Source organism: Chiloscyllium plagiosum, chromosome 16 (genome assembly GCF_004010195.1).
Source record: "Chiloscyllium plagiosum isolate BGI_BamShark_2017 chromosome 16, ASM401019v2, whole genome shotgun sequence".
In the NCBI taxonomy this organism is placed as follows: Eukaryota; Metazoa; Chordata; class Chondrichthyes; order Orectolobiformes; family Hemiscylliidae; genus Chiloscyllium; species Chiloscyllium plagiosum.
This window is the reverse complement of record NC_057725.1, coordinates 33,779,699-33,802,112: the sequence shown is the minus strand read 5'-3', so window position 1 is coordinate 33,802,112 and position 22,414 is coordinate 33,779,699. Positions and strand designations below refer to the sequence as shown.

Here is a 22,414-nt window from a genome sequence, read left to right as displayed (position 1 = left end):
AAGTTTAAAGATGCAGGGTGTTACTCTTTAGGCCAGAAAGATCAAGGAAGCAGTATAATAATGATGAAGCAACTCATAGACATTAATTAATTCAACATTCCCTCAACTTTGCAATACAATTCTAAAAATATGCACATTCATAACTGAACTTACTGTCTTTCCATGCAAGCTAGGGGCACTGACAGTGTGTGTCATGTAACCCATGGGAGGCATCGAGCGTCTGTCAATGTGTGCCGAACTCTGCCAGAAAACAAAGAATACTATAAACAACAAAATTACAAAGTTAGATTGCACGTTATTATGAAATTAGGTACAGAATGGATGGCCTAAATGAAATTTATGCTGCATCAGGATTGAGTTTGACTGTGACACTCCCATGGTAAAATAGCTGGCTAATATTCACAGTATAGGCTGACAATTACGGAATAGACTGTTGGGTGAAGTACTAGAAGTTACTCGTCCCAATGAAGCCACTGTTCAGAAGGAGTCCTCCCATTTTGGAAACTGTAATACAAGAACTAAATGTCATAATGAGACTTATTAAATAAGACAGACAGACAGACAGACAGACAGAAACACACTACTAACACGGTGGCTGATAATTTGTACCTCTGCACTTACCCACTTGCCCAAGTAAAGTGACAGAGAAAGCAGACCACTGAGTGAATTGGAAAAACTTGTGCTCTGACTTTGGCCACTAAAGCGGTGGTAAATATTGCACAGCACTTGCTGTAGATTCCAAATGGCAGTCTTTTCAAGCAGCTGACTGAGAAGCTATAATATCTCCATGTCACTGGCACTGTCCTACAGGCTAAGACAGACTTTAACTTTCATAATTAAGAATGTGATGCTGGAAAAGCAGAGCAGGTCAGGCAGCATTCAAGAAGGAGAATTGACATTTCTGGCATAAGCCCTTCATCAGGAATTTCCACTATTTAACTTTCATAATGCTTACTGTAGTGATGAAGCAGGGCTTTGGGTAATTCTAACTCTTGTGCAGTGGTGTAAAAATGGGCAACAAAGAATTAGCTACTCGTTGCATAGCGTGCAATTTTTTTCCTCTTCACTGAAATCCATGTCCCTGCCCTGTCTGTAAATTGTAAAAGGTGCATTGCACAAGGAACTGTTCAGTAAGGAATACCACTTTGCATGATGAAAAAAGAAACTCAAATTCAAAAACAACACAAATAAGCACACAGGGTGATTTTGCATTAACATCTGTGAATTACTGACATCATCTTTCTAAAAAATATTCAAGCTTTTTCAAGTTTAGTAATTCGATCCACCCAACTTTGAAAGTTGTGCTTCTTCACAATTATTGCTGGAGTTACTATTTTCTCTTTCCATCATCAGGTGAACCCACCAGCCTCTAAGCAGTAATCAGTAATCAATCAGTAATCAATTCCCAGTAATCAATTTTTTTTTTACAGAAGTAATATTGAGCAGGAGGGGCACCAATCAACGATAACTTAATTGACTGCAGCTAGAATGGTGACTGAGGTTACATAACTGACCACAACACTGCTGGACAAGGCAAGGGAAATATGTCAGCCAACAGCCTGCTTTTGATAGTTTCAGACCCCAATATGTGGACAGAAATGAACGTCACATTCAATTGCATCTTCCTATGGCATTGACAGCGGAGAAATTTCTACCAACGATCCATGATCAGGATCTGGAATCTTAACTAATTTTCCACATCCAATGTTGCCTCTACATTGATCATTTCTGAAATTGGCTTAACCAGCATGGACTTGGAGATCGTATGTAAGATTAGGTGCATCATATTACGAATCAATGCATATAGAGAAAAATGCCTAGTCTGTTCTGAAATAATGTAAACCACAGAATTTACCTTTGTCAAAGTGCCATGGGTTCTTCTTGGAGATCCCGATAAGAAGATCTCAGCTGGCCTTTTCTCCGAGGGTTTGACAGTGACTCTTTCTGCTGGGGTGTGGGGTCTTCTGGGTGAGAAGGCTTTAGGAGGACCTGGTGGTGGTATCTCTGAGGGAGATGGAGGGACAGAGATCGAACGAGGAACATCAAAGGCAGATTTTACTAGGCCAGAGTCAAAGTCTGTGATATGTGAGGGATAGAGTGGTGCAGTGGGGCTGCCATGCTTAAACTGCTGCCTCTGCTGCCACTCATACAGCTGCCATACAGTGCCCTCCTTAGTGGCCTTTCGATCTTCATTTGACATTTTTAAGTGACTAACACGGTCCTGAGCATACTTGTAATCACTCGGTAGGTTATGATTTGTACCAAGGGAACTTTCTGAAGGTTGCCCGATATTCTTTGGCAGAGTTTGGTAATTCTCTGGGTAAGGCTGAGGTTGACTTAGTGTACGGTGTGGAAGGGTCTGAGCAGATGCATGGCTGAAAGAAAATCAAAGCAAAGTAAATGGCAGATCATGCATCCCATGCAGAAATATACACAGATTTTCAATTATTACAATAATCAATTCTCAGAACTTTTCCCTCAGTTTACATTGTAAATCAGGTTAATAGACTTGCATCTTACTGATGTTTGAGGGAATTTATATTACACGCTAAGTAGTTACCACATATGCCTACTAAATGCCTACTTGTCAAAACTTTCACATAATTTTAACTATGTGCTTTATTTAGAAGATATACTAAGTATCACGATATTTGTTAAATAAACACTTTTTTAAAAAATCCAAGTCATTTCTACAAATCACGTTGTCGTCTGTGACAACTCCCTAAGACCTTGAATAAACATTTTTCCAAATACAGGCCAGCATTTGTTGTCCATCCCTTGTTGTCCACAAGAAGTTGGTGGCTTGCTGCCTTCTTGAACTGCTGCAGTTCATATGGTGTAGGTTCACCAACAGCTCTCTTAGGAATGGAGTTATAGGATTTTGATCCAGTGATGCGAATAAGAACAGCAGTGATATATTTGGGATGGCTTGGGGCTTCGAAGGGAACATGCAGCTTGTTGGCATTCTCATGTGACGGTTGCCCGTGCCCTTCTTAATGAACGGGGTGATAGTTTTGAAGCTGCTGTCAAAGCAGCCTTGGGTGAGTTAGTGTGGTGCATCTTATATATCGTATACACTGCTGTCACTGCATGTCAGTGGGGGAGGAAATGGTTATTTAAAGTGGTGAATTTGATTGCCAATCAAATGGGTTGCTTTGGCCTAGATGCTGTTGAACTTCTAGAGTGTCACTGAACCTGCACACATCTAGTCAAGTGGAAGGTATTCTATCGCAATCCTGATTTGTGCCTGGCAGATGATCGGTAGGTTTTAGTGAGTTAAGTAGTGACTTAATTGCCTCAAGGTTTTCAGTCTTTGACCTTATATGACCATAGGAGCAGAATTGGGCTAATCAGCCCATCATGTCTGCTTTGGCCATTCAATGAGATCATGCTAATCTGATAAGCCTCAACGCCATTCTCATGGCTTTTCCCTATAACCCTCGATTCCCCTGTTTACTAAACATCCATCTGTCTTAGCCTTGAATACCACTAATGACCCAGCCTCTACAGCCAACTGCGGCAAAAAAAAATCCATAGATTCACTACCCTCAGAAGAAATTCATCATCACTGTCTTAAATGGTCAATCCTTTATTTTGCAATTATGGGTGATCTGGTCCATAGGGTTAGCCTTAGGACGTTGATAATGTGGATTCAGTGGTGGTAATGCCAGTGAAATGTCAAGGGGATATGTACAGATTGTTTCTTGATGGAGACAGTCATTGCTCATCACTTGCGTGGCATAAATATCACTATCATTTGTCAGCTTAAATATTTATTTCCCTTCCTCCTAGCTATCTGAATGCATTGATCAAAGGCTACAGTACTACTGCTGGCAATGTGCCATCCCATACGGCTCCTGAATATTCATGGATGAGTCTTGACAACATGTACAAGTAGGTTTTTTGACTGTGGAGAACTTCATAATGTAAATGCATATTATTTTTAAACCTAAGTTTACTTTTTGAACAGTTGGAAGTGAGAACTCAGACTAACCTCTGACCTACCTAACATTGCCTCCATAACCAGTGATTAAGGCAAGTTATAATGTTTGATTGTCCCTCTCCTTGACTGAAACCAGCTAACCAGATAGTAATAAAAGAATTTTTGCCTTCAATTTACCTGCATTTCAAATTTAATCAGTCAAACAGATGCTACTCTCTAGCAACAAAATAGACATTGGTAGGTGAGAAAATAACTTTGAATAGAAAATGTTTTGATGGTGAAACAGAATTTGCTTTTAAAAAAGGAGCTCAATTGATTAAGAGTTTTTTTTAATCACACTGAACAGTTGTAATTTAATAGTTAGAGGCAAAAGACAATAACGAAATACAAATACTGATTGTGTGTCAAGTCTCCTTCTATTCAGGTATATGATAAAATGACAGAAATACTCAACAATTATGGCATCAAGGAACATCAACTTACCAATAACATGGCCACTAACATTCAGTTCAGGTAATGTTAGACTATTTAGCTCAACCCATACAGTAAATGTTGATCCAGACATGGATGCAACAGAACAGGCAAAAGCAGATGCCTTGACTTCAAAGCAACTTTTAGACACAGAACTAAATGGCTGATATCAAAAGCTTTGAGACCAGTCACCACAGTGACATGATATCACAATAGGAATTCCACAGAGACGTGCTCAGTGTACTCATGCTCAGCTGATTCAACAATGGCCATTGCTCTCGCAGGAATAAAACTGTTCAATGATGATTTCACAATGTTTAGCTCCATTTCAACTCCTCTGATCATTCAGTGATTCATGTCAGCAACAGACAAATGGCTAGATAATATCTGATTTCATCTTATTCACACCAACTTTCCTGAAAGGCACCATAAACGAAGAATTTCCTACAGATCAATATTGTAGGGGTCAGAGTTAATGAGATTTTGATGAGAACAGAGGCATCAACACAGTGGCTGCAAGAAAAAGGCAGAACTTGGGTAATCTCCAACAGATGGTTCATGACTCCTCAAAGTCTCTGTCCACCAATGACTGCCAGGCATGATTAACAAGTGCATTCTCCATGGGAACACTTCCAATCATAAGTCTGCTTACTCACCAACGAGCACTTTCATTTCATACAATGTAATGTTATTTCCCTTCACATTGGTGTTTCTTGCAAAATATCCTGATCAGTTCAAGAGAAAAGCTTCAAAAAAAAAGGTCCTTTTTTCAAACTCTGTACAACAAGGCAACTATTTGTAATCTTGATAAAGTTGCACTCACACTGAAGTGGCCTAAATATGACATTTATTAACATTTCTACAAAATCAATGCAGTATAATAAAAGATGCATTTTTTCAAAAACGTATTCAATACAAAAATGGCAGGCCACGCCATACATTGAGTTATCAATCTAAGCTATGGGGATACTCCAAAACTATATTTCAGGAGAAAATAAAATGCTCAGGACTTAATACACTGGTTAATAAATAACCAATTAGCAATAATAAAAAATAATAAAATATTAATAGTTAACTAGAACCATAAAACAAATCATTTCTATTAAACTTTGTAACTTGAGCTTCATAACAAAAGTAATGTCTGTATCTGGGTACGTGTGTGTTTCTACACAGACACTTGACAGCACAGCTATAATAACTCAACTGTAGAAAATGCTACCACTTTGTGTTTAATATTAAACAGGCACAAAAACTGATACCGAGCACTAGAATTCTATTCAACCTTATTAATGGAACTGCCAGAAGTCAAGTACAACTGGATAAAAGAAGCTTTAAATAAACAGTGAAACATAACTCAGTAGTAATGAATAAACATTAAACATAAAGTGGCATACAGGCCCTAAGTTACAGGATTGTGTGTAACACACATTATCCACAGACAAAGACCACGCAGGTACTGACACTAATGGGTCTAAGTTAATATCCTCCAAAACCAAGTCTGGCAATTGCAATGCACAATTACCCCATATCTGTTGGCTGTAATGAATTCAAACAGTGTGCTTCTGAAAGAAAATCAATATTCAGTCAGTGTTAACCATGCTGTTGATCGGCTTGATGCCTGAGCAGAGGATCAGTAGTGTGAGCGTTCGGCCTCAGTTACTTGTTTAAAGCCAACCTGTGGGGGGACAAAGGGGTTCTTGTAGCAGTGTCCCCACTTCTGGAACATGAGACTTGGGCTCAAAAATCACCTGTTCCAGAGATGCTTGATGACATTTCTGAACTGGTTGATTAGAAAATATCTAATGCTAACCTGTATGCCTTCAGGGGAAGAACTGTGGTTGAAGCAGGTTTTGTAGCAATTGAATTTGACCCTGGAAAAACAATAAATGGCACTGCTTGAAACAGCATAGTTCCAAAGCTTTTAGGCACACCCAGAGATGCTTTCTCAACCGATGCTCAAAAGACAATAGGAGCAGTTAACCATGCAGGGCAATGCCAGGAGTCAAACCCAGCAGACCTGGATTCAATGCCACTAAACATTCATGGGCTCAACTCGCTGGTTTGTAAAGCAGGGACACCAGCAATACAGGCTCAATTCCTGTACTGGCTGAAGTCACTATGAAGATCCAGCCCTTCTCAACCTCAGTCTTCATGGTAACAGATTAAACACTTGCTACCAGTCATGTCTCTTTTGTGAGAGAGCAGCTTATGCTGCTCTGGGACAATAACAACGTACTCTAAACTGTGGAGTAAAATGACCAAATGTGAAGCCATGGCCACTGAATATATCTTCAAATGCCATATCCTACCAAGTTGCACTACTCTAATTACCACAACCCTATTACCAATTAATCGGTACTTGAATCAAAATAAAGACAGCTTTTACTCAGACACAAAGTTCTACTGCACGCCTCATAGTTCTATCACAGAGAATGCACACAATTGCCAGCTATTCAACTATAACCATCATTTCACTCAAACATATTGCACCAGCCTCACTGACACAAAGGTCAAAGTGGTACACAACCAGAGATAGCAGATGCCAACTGGAATTGATGGATGCAATTTCGTGTCCTACCACCCTTGAAAGAAACAACTTTGGCCATTATTGGGATGGTCACTGCTGGAGCCTTGGATAGCCCAGGAATCAAAGATGACAATATCATTAAACCCAATACAGCTTGTCCCTACAACTCATTCTCTTATGATTTGCAAGCTGCAGATGATGTAATGTTTCCTCCTCAACTCTCTCAACCACAACTTAGTCTTGTGCTGTTAATCCTTTTTGGTATCCAACAGGTGGAAAGCGGCCAGGTGATAAAAGGACAGAAGCCAGAGAGAGACTAACGAAGAGAGTAAAGCTTTGTCACTTAATTTCGGGCCTAGAGCCTCCAGCTCAGATAACAGATTACTGAGATTGCTAAACTGAAACTCTGGAGGAGTGGCAGTGACACCATAGAACACAATTGTTTACCCACTCTCAGGAAAAAGAAACATGCATAATCCCCCACACTGTCGCTGGGTGAGATATCGGTGAGCTAGCCAGCTGAGTGCACTGCCACCCAGGCTGGGATGGGTGCAGATTAACTTCAACTCAGTGAAAGTGAGGACTTCAGATGCTGGAGTTTAGAGTAGAGAGTGTGGTGCTGGAAAAGCACAGCAGGTCAGGCAGCATCCAAGCAGGAGAGTCAACGTTTTGGGCAAAAGCCCTTCATGGAGAAAGCCCTAATGAAGGGCTTTTGCCTGAAATGTCGACTCTCCTGCTCCTCAGATGCTGCCTGTCCTGCTGTACTTTTCCAGCACCACACTCTCTGTGCAGAGGAACTTTAGGCCTTCCAGTCTCAAAGCTCCCCAATGGCATCCGACAATATCATCTCCAGTTTTCTCACTGTAAACATGCAGTCTCACTGCAGCCACTGTGTAAGAGCACTAAGACAGGCATAGGCACACAGATGATGAGCACTGAGGGACAACATGAGTATAATTAGTGAATACAATATGGAATTATTTGATTTATAAATACATTCAGTATGTGTTACAACCCTCTTGGGAAACTGCGCTGATTCTGAAGTCTCACTACTTTTGGAACTGCTGCAAAAAGTAAAGATCTAATCAAAGCACACAAAATCCTTATTTGTGTATCTGATGAAATTAATTTAACAGAAATCACTGATCAGATTTCTGTACTTTACAAAAACATATGTTTATTACAAGTAAATAAATTTTAACTACAAGTGAACAACTATGAATTATCAATGTATGGCTCTACTAGTTAAAATTCTAACGCCTTTTAAATACATGAGGCAAAAATGAGGACTGCAGATGCTGGAAACCAAAGTTTAGATTAGAGTGGTGCTGGAAAAGCACAGCAGGCCAGGCAGCATCCGAGCAGGAAAATCGATATTTCGGGCAAAAGCCCTTCACCAGGAGAGGACAAGCTCACAAAAAATAAAGTGGAGGGCTTTAAGAAAAAGAACAGAACTACAATTCAATGGTGTGCCAGCCTACAGGTTTACTGTGACGATTTTTTTGCCTGCACGACTTTCGGTTCTTCAATCTTGTTTTTGCAAGTTCATTTTATTTCTTTGCCAGAGGCATAGGGCAATTGGCACGCTAACTGAGTTGTAAAGAAAGGCTGGACAAGCTGGGACTTCTTTTCCACTGGAGTCTAGGAAGTTGAGAGGTGACCCTATAGCAGCTTATGAAATCATGAGGGGTATAGGTAAGGCTAATAATAGCTGTTCCTTCCCTCGGATGGCGGACTTCAAGATTGGGGGGCGGGGGGCATATTTCTAAGATGAGAAGGGAAAGATTTTTAAAAAGACACAAGAGGCAATTTCTTTACACAGAGGGTAGTTCGCACGTGGAATGAATTTCCTGAGGCACTGGTGGATGCAGGCACAGATGCAACATTTAGAAGACATTTGGATAACTACATGAATAGGAATGGTTTGGAGGGATCTGGGCCAGGAGTCGGCAGGTGGGGCTAGTTTACTTTCAGATTATGTTCAGCATGAACTGGTTGGATCAATGGGTCTGTCTCTGAGCTGTATAACTCTACGACAATAGCTTGCAGCAATTATTGGGAGAATAGAACTGGCTTTATTCAGGTATTTTTTACTGCAGAGAGACAAGTGATACCACCTGCCCTTTCAGCAGTCTGGAGGATTCTCACTGTATTGTTCATACCTGCAAGCTATTTAACTACCCAGCAATGAACCAGTTTTCATCAGGCAATGCTCTTTGGTACCCATAACTTGTCACAATTGCCCAAACCAATCACCTCCTTGTTGCCAGCCAAATCTCAATCTGCATACATCACTGGTTCCAGACCACCTAAAAGGTTTGCGCCACTGCTTGAATAAAGCAGCAGTGTAAACGCCACTTACAATGAGTTGCAGCTAAAAAGTGCAGCAATTCTTCTTACAGTCAGGTGTTTTGAACCAGTCCTTTTTCCATTCCAGTCCACAAAAGTACAGGAAATAAAACTGTACAGTTTTTCATATGGAATATTCATTTTGTCGTGCCTTTTATTATTTCCACTGTGGCCAAGTGGACATGATGATGGCTGTTGAAGATTAAGTTGAGCCGACTGACAAATGGAAAATTAGAATGGAATTAAAATGGAAGAAACCCAGACAACCCTTGACTGGCCAGGCCATCCACCCAAAGAGCTGCTCATTGCAATACCTGTAACTGAGACCTTGCACATATTATTGGTTATGCAGCTTCAGGTATGAGAACTGTTCCCTAAACAGCCTTGGCTGATGTGGTCATCTGATAGGAGGCCTTTTCTTTATCCTCCCTCTTCCAGCAACCTGTCACACTCTGTAGGGCTACTGTTAATTGTCTAAATCAATTAAATGAAATGGCTGATACCATACCAATATCTGGGAGCAACAGGTTTACCTCAAAGCTTCAGTATCAGCAAAAACTCTTTAGCATCTACCAGGTCACTCTTTGTAGACTTTGGAAACATTGAACAACTACAGAAAGCACTTGATAAATAAAAGCAAAGGAACCAAGAAGAAACTAAGCTACACATAAGTAATGAGCCCTTTAAATGATGCTGGTGATTACATTAGTGCCTGGAAGCATTAAATACTTGGTTAACTGCAGTAACCATTACTTACCATGATGTCGTAACAACTTGGTTGGAAAGGAAGAGCTGGTAGGACACATATCTGAGGCGAGTGTGCTCCTAACAGTCTCTTCATTAACGTACATCACATGCACATAATCTGTAAATAAGTTATGCAATAAACTGGTGGGGGACTTTCTTTCTGCTGAATGCATGTTCAGCTACACAATATGAAGAGGGAATACCAACTGGAATGGTGAATGTGGATAGAGTGAATAGCCAAGTTCTTTTTTTCCCCAGCGTCGGGGAGTCCAAAACTAGAGGGCATATGTTTAAGATGAGAGGGGAAGAATATAAAAGGGACCTAAGGGTCAACCTTTTCATGCATGTATGGAATGAACTGCCAGAGGAAGTGGTGGAGGTTGGTACAATTACAACATTTAAAAGGCATCTGGATGAATAGGAAAAGTTTACAGGGATATGGGCCAAATGCTAGCAAATGGAATTAGTTTAATTTAGGATATCTGGTCGGCATGGACAAGTTGGACTGAAGGGTCTGTTTCTGTGCTGTACAACTCTGACTGTGACCTGTAGCTCCCAAAACCAGCGCTGCGCTGATTGGCACGATAATCTACCTGGACATGACACTTCTGGCAGTCATTTGCTGCAGAGGCACTCATGTTTCCAACAAATACTACCAACTTGACTCATCTCTCAGACACCATTTTAGACACTGCATGGCACCCATAGCAACCAAACAATTAGCACTAACAATCCGATTTTCGTGGCACTAAATTTTACCTGATTAATTTTACTAGTCAGTCAGGTGCCACTCCAGAATACAAGCAGACAAGGTAGGATGATATTCTGGTACAGGACAGGGCAGGGTTGCTTTGTCAGAAGCCTTTACATCACGCAACAAAACGGAGTTCCATCTGCCTTGTCTAGAGCGCAAGTAAATTGTAGCAAACCCATGGTACTATGCAGCAAATACTCCCAGTAATCTGGCTAAGATTTCTCCCTCAAAATCACTAAAAGGAAACTAACCGGCCACTCAATCACAATGCTGCAAGCTGAGTCTTGGAGTCTGCAAAATACTTCACAGATCTACATAACAATTAAATCACTTCATAGTAAATTCATATTGGTGAAGCATCTAGATGTTTCAGAGAAAAGTGGCCAGGTGCAGGAGAAAAGTCTTTCTCCCTCGCCCCAGTCAGAGAAATGCTCATTTGGAGAGCTAGTACAGACACAACGTGAACTAAATGCTCCCCCCCTCCCCACCCTCTGCAGTCACAGATAATTCTGTGATTCATTTTATCATTCAGGAAACATCTTTCTTAAAAATAAAGATTACTTCCTCATTTTTCCCTCCACCCCAGTTGTTGCCCCTTGTTGAACTGCAGTATAGTATGGTAGATACTGTGACCACTGTGATACCTTATCCCACCTTGTGATGTTATAGATTGACAAATACATAAAAATTTGTGTCTTTTCAAGAACAGAGAATCACACAGAAAATTTATGGTCACAGAACTAAAGCAATAAGATATCACAGCAGCAAGTACACTGTGCACTAAAACTGCATTTAACCAATTTTTCAACTTCTGTTTTCAGAACAAGATCCCAGTTTGATTTGGACTTGATTGTTGAAATTACAGGTGGAAAAAAATTGCACACAGCTGTTGTTTTTTAAAGACCGAGTGCCTGCTGTGTGGCCCATTCTGTCTCCAATAAGTAAGACCCGTATGTAACTCTGGGACTTTATTTCGCAAAGAAATCTTGTGTAGCATGGAACCTGCTCTGATGATATTTGAGGCTATGTTGGCACTGAATTCTAATATATCTTACTTGCATGAGCAGAAGTGATATTCCTTCCAAACAGACCTAAGGGAAGGCCGATATTCTGTTCAACAACTAAAGTAGGCTCTAACTTAACAACAGCATTAGTAGCAAGCTGTTGAGTTTCTGATCAATCAGGAGTGGAAGGGATGATGTTTGGAATTTGTCAATGAGAGGATTTTTAGTTAAAAAGATCCCATGAGGGACAAAATGATTGAACTCAACCTGGTTTCTGAGACTGCAATACCCACAGGAATGGAGGGGCGGTACCTGAGCAGGCAGTCCCTTCATCCACCATTCCTAAACAATTGAAGCAGCATACCACAGGCAGAGCTATGCTATCCTATAAGCAACAAATCAGAACAAGGCCAAGGTGAAATGTATAAGATGTGAGGAGTGGGGACACTTGTAATCAAAATAGAGATAAAATGTCATGGTCTGACACTGTTGTAACTGAATGTGGAGTCCTAAAAGCTATTGAGTACCGAAGTGAAAATTAAGGTCAGCTCCTCCAGTTTGCTTTGAGCTTCATTGGAATATTGCAGCAAGTCTCGGAAGGAAATGTTAACACACAAGCAAGATCGTTTATTTAAATGTCATACAACTGGACGGATGGTCTCAAGGAACATCTTAAAGGAGGGAAGTGATGGCATGTCGGAGTGCATTCTCAAGTTTAGGGCCAAGGCAGCTAATGGCATGGTTGCCAATGATGGAACCATCAAAGTCAGGAGTGCTTAAGAGGTAGGATTTAGGGAAGTTTAATGACTGCTGTGGTCACAAAAAAAATGGACTACAGCTCTTCAGGGTGGCACCATCTCAAAGGCAACTCGGCAGGGGAATTAAATCCTGGCTCAGCCAATGCCACATCACAAATTAACTTTACGGATTGGGTATTCTGCAGCAAGTTAACTCATCTTGAATCTCCACAGGCGATCCATCATTACAAGGCTGTGGCCTTGACGGAATACTTTAAACTCGTGGACGAGTGTAGCTCCAACAACATTTGTGCAGTTCAATACAAAACTATCAACTGCATCATTATCCCATTCACCCCCTAAAACTAAGGTTGTAAAGTTCAGCCAAATTCAATTATTTATATTGCATTAAAGCTTTAGTATATTTTCAGTGTTTGCATTAATAACTACTCCAAATGATTGAAAACTGCTTCTTTGCCTTTCTGTTACTCTCTCCACCACCACTAAACCATCACTGCAGTGAGTACTGTCCAAAAGATGCACTGTAGCAACCGTGTGGACTTGTTTGGCTCAAGGGCCTGTTTTCACACTGGAGGGAATCTAATTTCAAAGTGTATCCCAGGACATTGAAAGTTAGGGAGAAAATTACAGGGCCTCTAGCAGAGATATTTGCATCATCCAGAACAATGGGTGAGGTGCTGGAGGACTGAAGGGTGGCTAATCCTGAGCCTTTATTTTAGAAAGGCTGGAAGGAGAAGCCTGGGAACTATAGACCTGTGAGTCCGACATCAGTAGTGGGTAAGTTGTTGGAGGTGATTAAGCCAAAGATAGGATTTACAAGCATTTGGAGAGTCAAGGAAATATCAGGGATAGTCAGCATGATTTTGTGCAAGAGAAATCATGTCTCACAAACTTGATTGAATGTTTTGAGGAAATAACCAGTAAGATTCACGAGGGCAGGATTCTTTACTGGACTTCAGTAAAGCCTTGGACAAGGTTCCACACGGTAGACTAATTAGTATATTAGATCACATGGGATTCAGGGTGAGCTTGCCAATTTGATAAAAAAAGTTGTTTTACATTAGGACACGGAGGGTAGTGGTGGAGGGTTTTTATTCAGACTGGAAGCCTGTAACAGGCGATGTTCCACAGGGATCGGTATGGGTCCACTTTTGGTTGTCATTTATATAATTGATTTGGATGAGAATATAGGAGACACGGTTAATAAGTTTGCAGATGACACAAAAATTGGTTGTATAGTAGACAGTGAAGAAGGCTAGTGAAGATTCTAAGCAGATCTTAATCACCTGGGCTTAATAAGCTGAGGTGTAACAGATGGAGTTTAATTTGGATAAATGTGAGGCATTGCATATTGGTAAAACAAACAAGTGCAGGACTTATACAATTAAATGATAGGGCCCTAGGTAGTGTTGTACAACAGAGAGACATAGGGGTTTAGATACATAATTATTTGAAATTTGTATCACAGGCAGACAGGGTGGTTAAGAAGGCATTTAGCATGCATGCCTTCTTTGCTCAGTCCTATGAGGATAGGGGTTGGGGCATCATGTTGAGGTCATCGGTGAGGCTTCTTCTGGAGTACTGTGTGCAGCTCTCCCCACCCTGTTATAGGGAGGATATTAAACTGGAGAGGGCTCAGAAAAGATTTACCAGGTTGTTGCTGAGAATGGAGCATTTGAATTATAAGGGGAGGCTGGATGGTTTGGACTTTTCTCAATGGAATGTAGGAGGTTGAGGGATGACCTTACAAAAGTCTACAATATCATGAGGGTCATAGATAAGGTGCATACCAAAGGTCCTTTCCCAAAGGTGGGGGCACATCAAAACTAAGGGGCACATTTTTAAGGTGAGAGGAGAAAGATGTAGAAAAAGGATATGGGCAACTTTTTAAAAAAAAAACAGAGTACTTAGTTGCAATGTTTTAAAACATTTGGATAAGTACATGAATAACAAACATTTGGAGGGATATGGACCAAGCACAGACAGGTGAGACTAGTTCAACCGAAGGGTCTGTTTCTGTGCTGTATGACTCGAAAACACAAGGGAAAAATATGTTAGTTGAAAGTTTTAGCTAAAACCTTAAAAAGAGAATAATAAAACCTTAACAAGAGAAAATAGCACCAAACTGAACAATTAGCACACAAAATTAGTTTATTACTACTTAGCTGCCAAGATGGTCTTCGAATTGAACTGCTTGAATACATAGAAGAGTGCAAGAAACCAATCTACAGACAGGTCAGCAGACACAGTAGTTGTCACTTTCAGAAACTATAGGCAAGCTTAACACTTGTTCTTAGGAAAAGGTTCGAAGCTTTTATTAAAGTCATGATTACAAAAGAATGGAGTAATCAGGCAGAGTCAACAAGGTTTTGTGAAAGTGAAGTATGTTTAAGCAGGTTAGTCAAGTTCTTGGAGGAAGAAACATGCAATGTTGATGAAGGGGAAATCAGCAGATGCTGCATGATGAGATTTTCAGAAGAACCAAGGTGCTATATCAAATAACGCTGTGAAAAAAGCAAGAGTCCACAGAGTTGGAGAAAATCCATAGACACTGATACTACATCATCTCTGTTTCAATTAGCTAGTCAAAGCAAAAATGACTATTTCATTGGTTAGCAAGATATAATGAGTGGAATGTTACGGAGGTCAGTGCAACTACTCAACACTTCAAAACTTAGATAAAGGATATGGAAGACTTAGGAAAGCAAGTTGTGAAGGAGACATAGGGAGGCTACAAAAAGATATTCAGTATTTCAAATGGTGGGCAAAGATTCAGCGAAGGGTGCATGTGAGAAAATATAAAATTGTCTCTTCTGGCTGTTATCTCAATATTTAGCGATTGCAGAGTTCCATCAGTAGTTGAACTCCCAGGAAAAGTGCCGAGCAAAGGCAAAGTATTTTCTCAAAGGAAAGAAAATTGTCTTCGTGTGCAAAGTAATTCACCCTTAACACAAACTGAAATGATCCACACATGGAAGATGAGTTTAATTTAATGATACATTTCTCAATTCATGGACTTATGTTCAGGAACTGTAGAATTCCAAGTACTTCAAACTAAAATGCTTCTCAACTTGCATTTTAAAAAATTAAACAGTTATGAAAATTGAGTAATTTAATTACCTCATTCTTTGGTAATGAGATACTACACACATGAACAACGCACAAGAAAAGTATTAACATTAATAGCTGTGCGTCTCACCAAGTTAAGTAAAAGAAGGAATATCTAAAATCTGCCACAGCAAAGCAAATTTTAAAATGGGTTGACATTTTGGAATATTCCCACATAGAAATTAAAATAATGTGACTGGCAAGAGCCATTAAATCTTGCGAGTGAAACGAGCTACACATTGGGAATGTGGAACACAGTTACTTGAAATTATTTTGCAGGAAATCCTGATAACGTATGGAGTTAACATATCAGAAGTCACCACGTTAAACATAATAAATGACAGTGAATAAATCTTATTGTCATTTATTGCTTATAAATGAACACCCATTCAAACATTATTTCACAAAACCATTTATCATTTCACATCATACTGATTCTAACCAGCATTTCTGTGGAATGGTTGCACTGATCAAAGAACATCCCAAATTTAGAACTAGAAAAATAACTTAGTGGAATTACATTGATTGGGGGTTGATGGTTGGGGCAGAGGGTTTGCCTCGATGTTTGATACATATGGCAGTTTGTATCAACTTAGTTGCACACATAACTTTTGTATATTCGCACTGTCTTATTCACACAAATCCCCTCCCCACAGAACCTGTTAATACACACAGGGCCTGCACCAAGACCACCAGGTGGTCAGTTTATATGATTCAAGGATTTGTTAAAAACAGAAAAAAAACCTTCAAGCTTTTGCAGTGCATACTAATCCACTTCAACACTGCAGACAACCACTACATATGAAAACAACCTCTAAAAATTTGGTTCATCATGCTTCAAGAACAATCCAAACTTGTGATATCCACACTGCTCAGAGGAGGACAGAGGTGGCACAACTGCATAAATTCCCCCCAAGCACCAACAATGGCAACATGAACTGCCAGTTCAGTGGATGGCCACGCCAATCTCACACTGAATTCTTCAGTCATGAGATGATGTGCAGAATATGATGAAATCTCTTAGAGCATGGAAAAACGAGAAGTCTACCACACACCAAGTTCACAATGCAGTCCACCGTTCCTACTGGTATTTTCCCTGAGGTTCCGCTTAAGTTTGCGCTCACACATTTTTCCTGAATGTTATGCTTACACTCTCCTCCTTCATGTGACTTTACGCAAGAAATTTCCTACATCTTTCTCAAGTTTACGATTCCCACAGTGCACACACCAGAATCTTAGCTCAGACAAGCATTCTCCCGAATGCTTCCCCACAAATCCAGTCCCCACCATTAAGTTTCTTTCATTCCATAGTGGTACTGCTCCCATTTTCTGTTCTATCATGCTCAATATTGTTCAATATACTTCTGCAATCTGATAACTAAATTTGGCTGCACCAGTCAAGTGGGGAGAAAGGAGCTGAGGAGAATGCAAACATGAATTGAGGAATGTTTCAGAGCTGATATCAGTAGAAGCAGTTTTGGAAGCTAAGAACCATTGAACATTGAGCTTTCACCTCAATGGATGAAAATTATTGATCTTAACTTTTTTTTTTGTCCTTTTCAACTTATCCTCTTCCCAGAATAGCTCCAGCAAGATATTTCACATCAAGAGACATACTGGAGGTAAAATAAAATCCTTGTCACTCTCGATTCTTTTAATTATTGCCTGAAACAATATGCTCTGATTATCATTGCACCAATTAATGGAAATGCATTGACCTCACAAAATTTATGAATTTTCAACTCTTCCATCCGATCTACTTTTGGACATGCAAACAGTTGGGCTTACAACAGCAGTACTCGGATGGACTATGGGAACAACGAAGGGGTATCGAACTAAAAGGAATAGCACTTTTAAAGAGGTGGCACAGGCCCAATGGATCAATTGGTCTCCTTCCATGCTGTTAGGTTTGACAAGTCCAATTCAACACAAGAAAACAGTACACATCCCAGATAAACCTCAAACAATAAAGGCAAACTTGCTGATTCATTATTAGAATTATTATTAGAATGTGCCAGCTGAACCAAGAGTTTGCAGCATGACTTCTTGAAGTACATTTTGAATCCATTTAACTATATTTAACCATTGATTTCTGGTACTTTTCTGGTCCTATAAACCCATCTACAATAACAGAAAGGTAATAATCTCATATTGATTATGGACAACAGTATGACATTCTCCCTCAAGAAAATGCACTGTTCATCTCTATTTATGCATTAATCTCAAAAGATTTCCAAGACAGCAATATTTTTGGGGCTATGAAAAGGACCACATTGACTTTAACAGAGTGAAATCAAGTTCAATTTTTAATGGCTGGAATTTTGGGGACTTTGGCCTGAGTCTTAAGGAATCATATTCTGCCCATCTGTTCAATGTAAACCAGTGCTTTTGCTAGAATATTGAGCAAGGCTGCTATTTTTTTTGACTTGCTCTTATACATGGGATTTTTATTTGGGGCTTTGGGGACATTGCCTGCACTTCATGCATTTTTATGTAAAAATACCAATCAGAAAAGATTTCCAAGGATGTTGTCAGGTTTGGAGGGTATGAGCTAGAGGTAGAGGCTGAATAGGCTAGGGTTGTATTCCCTGGACTGTCAGAGGTTATGGGGTGACCTTATAGAAGTTTATAAAATCATGAGGGGTATGGAGAGGGTAAATAGTCAAGGTCTTTTTTATGGGGTGGGGGAAGTCCAGAACTAGAGGGCATAGGTTTGGAGTGAGGGGCATAAAATTTAAAAGGAACCGAAGGGACAACTTTTTCATGCAGAAGGTGGTGCGGGTATGGAATGAGCTGCTAGAGGAAGTGTTGGAAGCTGGTATAATTGCAGAATTTAAAAGGCATCTGGATGGGTATATGAATAGGAAGGGTTTAGAGGGATATGGACCAAGTGCTGGCAAATGAGACTAGATTAGGTTAGGATATCTGGTCGACATGGACGAGTTGGATTAAAGGGTCTGTTTCTGTGCTGTACATCTCTATGAGATGTACCTGTACATCTCTGTGAGATCAATCTGCCTTTGTTAAGTAGATCCTGCTGATCTACATGCAATTACAATACAGACATACCCAAAAAAAAGGAATAGTCTATAAAAGTTCCTTCATTTTGGAATACATCACAGGAAATTACCACCATACAGAGTTATAAATATTCCAAATGAGGATCTTAATTCTTTATGATTGTAATATCTTTAAAGGGTCTAAATGAGTCATTAATTCAAGTGCTTCTGAATGAAGCAGTTCGCTCATTTTATCACATCAGTAGCTGTTTTTATTTCTGTTATGGCTTGATGCTCAAGCAATGTATGTAGGCTGCTAATAAGTAAAAATGCATTCTGACCTTTTACTGCCTCCTTTGTGAGATTTCACCCAGTGTTCCACCTGCACCATGGAACTTTTCCGCTGGACATTTTTCGCTGTTTCCATTCCAGGCCCAAACTCCCTCCGATAAAGATCAGCACCATTCTGGTCTATCAGAGCAGCACTAGTGGGAGGCTGAATTGTGCCATTACGTTGTGCGGATTGTGGATGAGACAAAGGACGACGCTGTGGAAACATGTCACGTTCCATGGAACTTGTTTGCATCTTGTTCTTATTCACTCTTTGGGGCAGTATCTCCATTGGCTCCTTTTGAAAACCATATCTCTCTTCATCATCCCAATCTTTCTTTATTTCGTCATATTTTTCAAACCCAAACTTTTCATCTCGGGGTCTCCCAGCGCTGTCTCTGCTCTGAAGCACTTCTGCCTTTGTTAAGCCCTTATAAGAGTTGATGTAGTTGTTCCGAGTAAGGCGAGGTCTTTCAGCTTTTTCTGGTTCTCTGTAATAATATTGAAAACTTTTCATAAAAAAACTAAACAACGTAACTAAACAAACAAAACTGCCTCAGCAGCACCTGCAAATTGTTCTTCAGATAGTATTTTACAATATAGAATGAAGCTATTTGGCCCTTTGCTCTCTGAAGTGAAGTACCATTACCCAGTCCTTTTCCACTACCTTTCACAATGTTTCCTTCTCTCAGATATTTATTAAATCCCTCTTTAAGGCAACTATGGATCCTATCTCCACTAATTTTGCATTAGCTTACTATGCTGTAATATTATGTTGCATTTTTAAAAAAATCTGAGATCAACTATTGTTCTTTTACCGATCATTTTAAGTGAAATTTAAACTCCCATCCCACATATTACACAAGGGAATCATTTCAGTTGCCATATATGTCTTCACAGCTTTTGACATACAAGATACCCAAAATTCTACACCATAGTCTAATTGTCAGCGAACCCACACTTTTTAGGGCCATAGAAATGCTTGGAGTGAACTTAATTTTTGGAGGGTTAGAGGTGGAAAGGGGTTGTGTTAGTGACTGAACATTGGGAAAAAAAAGAAAAGCATTGAGAGACAATTCAAGTTAATTTCCCCCCCACTCCCCAAACACGGTTGCAGTGGCTTTAAAACGATTGCAATCTTTATGCAACATCAGTACATTTTCTTCCTCTCCTGACTGCCTTTACTTTTAGAGTTAGAATTGTACAACACAGAAACAGATCCTTCAGTCTATCTTGTCCGTGCCAACCAGGTACTCTAAATTAATCTAACCCCATTTGCCAGCACTTGGCCATATTCCTCCGATCCCTTTCTATTCATGTACCCATCCATTTCCCCTGGTAGCTCATTCCATACACGCACCATCCTCAAAAATTTGTCCCTCGGGTTCCTTTTAAATCTTTCCCCTCTCACCTTGAACCTTTGCCCTCTAGTTTTGGACTTCCCTACCTTGGAAAAAGACTTTGGTTATCCACCCTATCCATGATTTGAGAAGCCTCCCTAAAGGTAATCCCTCAGCCTTCAACACTCCAGGGATCCTCCAACCTCAGACACATCCTTGTAAATCTTTTCTGAACCTTTTCAAATTTAACAACATCTTTCCTACAGCAGGGAGACCAGAATTGAATGCAGTATTTGAAAAGTGGCCTCACCATTGTCTTCTACTTGATAATAGTGATGAGGAGCGTAGAGAGTGGAGTCCAAACTGTATTAATCAAAACCATATTTAGACTGGATAAGAAATGTTTGCTTCTGTTTCCCCTCATGCCATGCTCTCCCGTTCCCCCTCCCCAAAAATATTCTTACTTCAGCCATTTTAAACAAAATAAACAGAGCCATTTTATTACAAATTTCAGTATTTTGCAAATATTTCCTCAATTATGACTCAGCAATAAATTTATGTTCAATTCAGTGAAATGACTAGGGGGACTTGGCATTGACAGCAAGAAAGATTGCCCTAATTGCATCTTTTACTCGCTGTACCCCATAACATACAATAGAAAGATAAAAGAAACCTGCATGTGTATTTCTTACCTATTCATCTCTTCCCGCTTTCTCCTCACCCTCCCCGCCCACCCCACCCCAGTAAAGTTCAGAATGAGAGGCTACATTATTGCTACTGTTTACCATTCACAACAATATTGCCAGCATATTCCTTACAAATGTTTACAACTCTATTTTAAACACAAGAGAAAAAAAGAAATCCCCTCTTGACACTTTGTGATTAAAGCTCTGATTATTATTCAGCTGACAACAATTTCATGTAACATGTGGAGATGAAATTGAATTTCTTTCTTCAAGCCCAACTGCACATGAATACTCACATGCCAAATAGTCATTGCTTTTCCACTGAATGTATGTTACCATTCAACTACAAATTCAGCTGATAAATTATCTCAAAAAGATGGTAGACAGAGAAATATTTGCCCAATAGACATCATCTGTTAACCTGCCTGACTGTAGCTCAGTAACTAGGTGTATTTCATGGCATGGTATGGAGTCAGGAAACATGGAAATCATATGGCATCCTGATCTGTACTGAAACAATAGTGTTGAAATACAAAATAGTCCCAGTAAAAGATTTTTTTTTAGGGAGTGGGGAGAAAAGGAGTGAAACAGGGAAGCAACCTTTTTTAATCATTGTTCCTGTCTCCTCTTTTCTAAGTTCATGTGTTGATGCCAGGAGTAGACAAAGTCAGCTCGAGCTCCTATTGCTCCTCAAAATGACTTCCAGAAGTGCCAACATGAAGGCAGACAGATGGTGAGGAAAGGAGAAAAATAGCAATTACAGTCCTAAATATTGAAAACTTCTAAATTAATATGTAGTGATGGTAAATAATTAAGGCTAAATTGAATGTTGTGAAACAAAACTGTGCACAGTAAATAAGACTCCGCAGTTTTACCTGAAAACAATCTCCACACATGACTACATCATCATCAGGACTAATAAATTTAAGACATTATACCAATATTTAGGGGTCCTAATCGAAATTTTTTTTTTCTAAAATAGATCAAGGTTTATTGCCCGAATGCCATCTTCCATGGTTGTTAGGGAATAACTCTAGGGTCAATGGTTACATTTCTCCCAAATGACAAACGTACAAGCATTAGCCCAGACAGTGAAAAGCTTATTCATTTGTAAGTATGTCACATGAAAATACCGAACATAGGAACAGGAATAGGCCATTTGGCTCTTTGAGCCTGCTCTGCCTTTCAATATGTTCATGGCTGATCATCCAACTCAGTTCATGTTTTCTCTCCAGATCCTTTGATCTGTTTAATCATAAAATCTACATCTCTATCTTTCTTGAAAGTCTTCAATATTTTGGCCTCAACAGTTCCCTGTGGCAGAGAATTCCACAGACTCACCACTCTATGGGTGAAGAAATTTCACCTCATCTCTGTCTTAAAGAGCCTATCCATTAC

General features: G+C 39.8%; 1 protein-coding gene across 10 annotated transcripts in view; it reads right to left on the bottom strand.

The window, feature by feature from the left end:
* The window catches only part of plekha7b (pleckstrin homology domain containing, family A member 7b), a 470,220-nt gene that overhangs the window by 89,881 nt on the left and 357,925 nt on the right, over nucleotides 1–22,414 (bottom strand). For all 10 annotated transcript variants that reach the window (XM_043705777.1, XM_043705778.1, XM_043705782.1 and 7 more), the window contains 3 exons: nucleotides 19,002–19,481; nucleotides 1,856–2,375; nucleotides 154–240 (listed from right to left, as the gene is read on the bottom strand). In XM_043705777.1, the coding sequence (XP_043561712.1) occupies nucleotides 154–240; nucleotides 1,856–2,375; nucleotides 19,002–19,481 (1,087 nt within the window). The remainder of the gene's footprint in view (nucleotides 1–153; nucleotides 241–1,855; nucleotides 2,376–19,001; nucleotides 19,482–22,414) is intronic.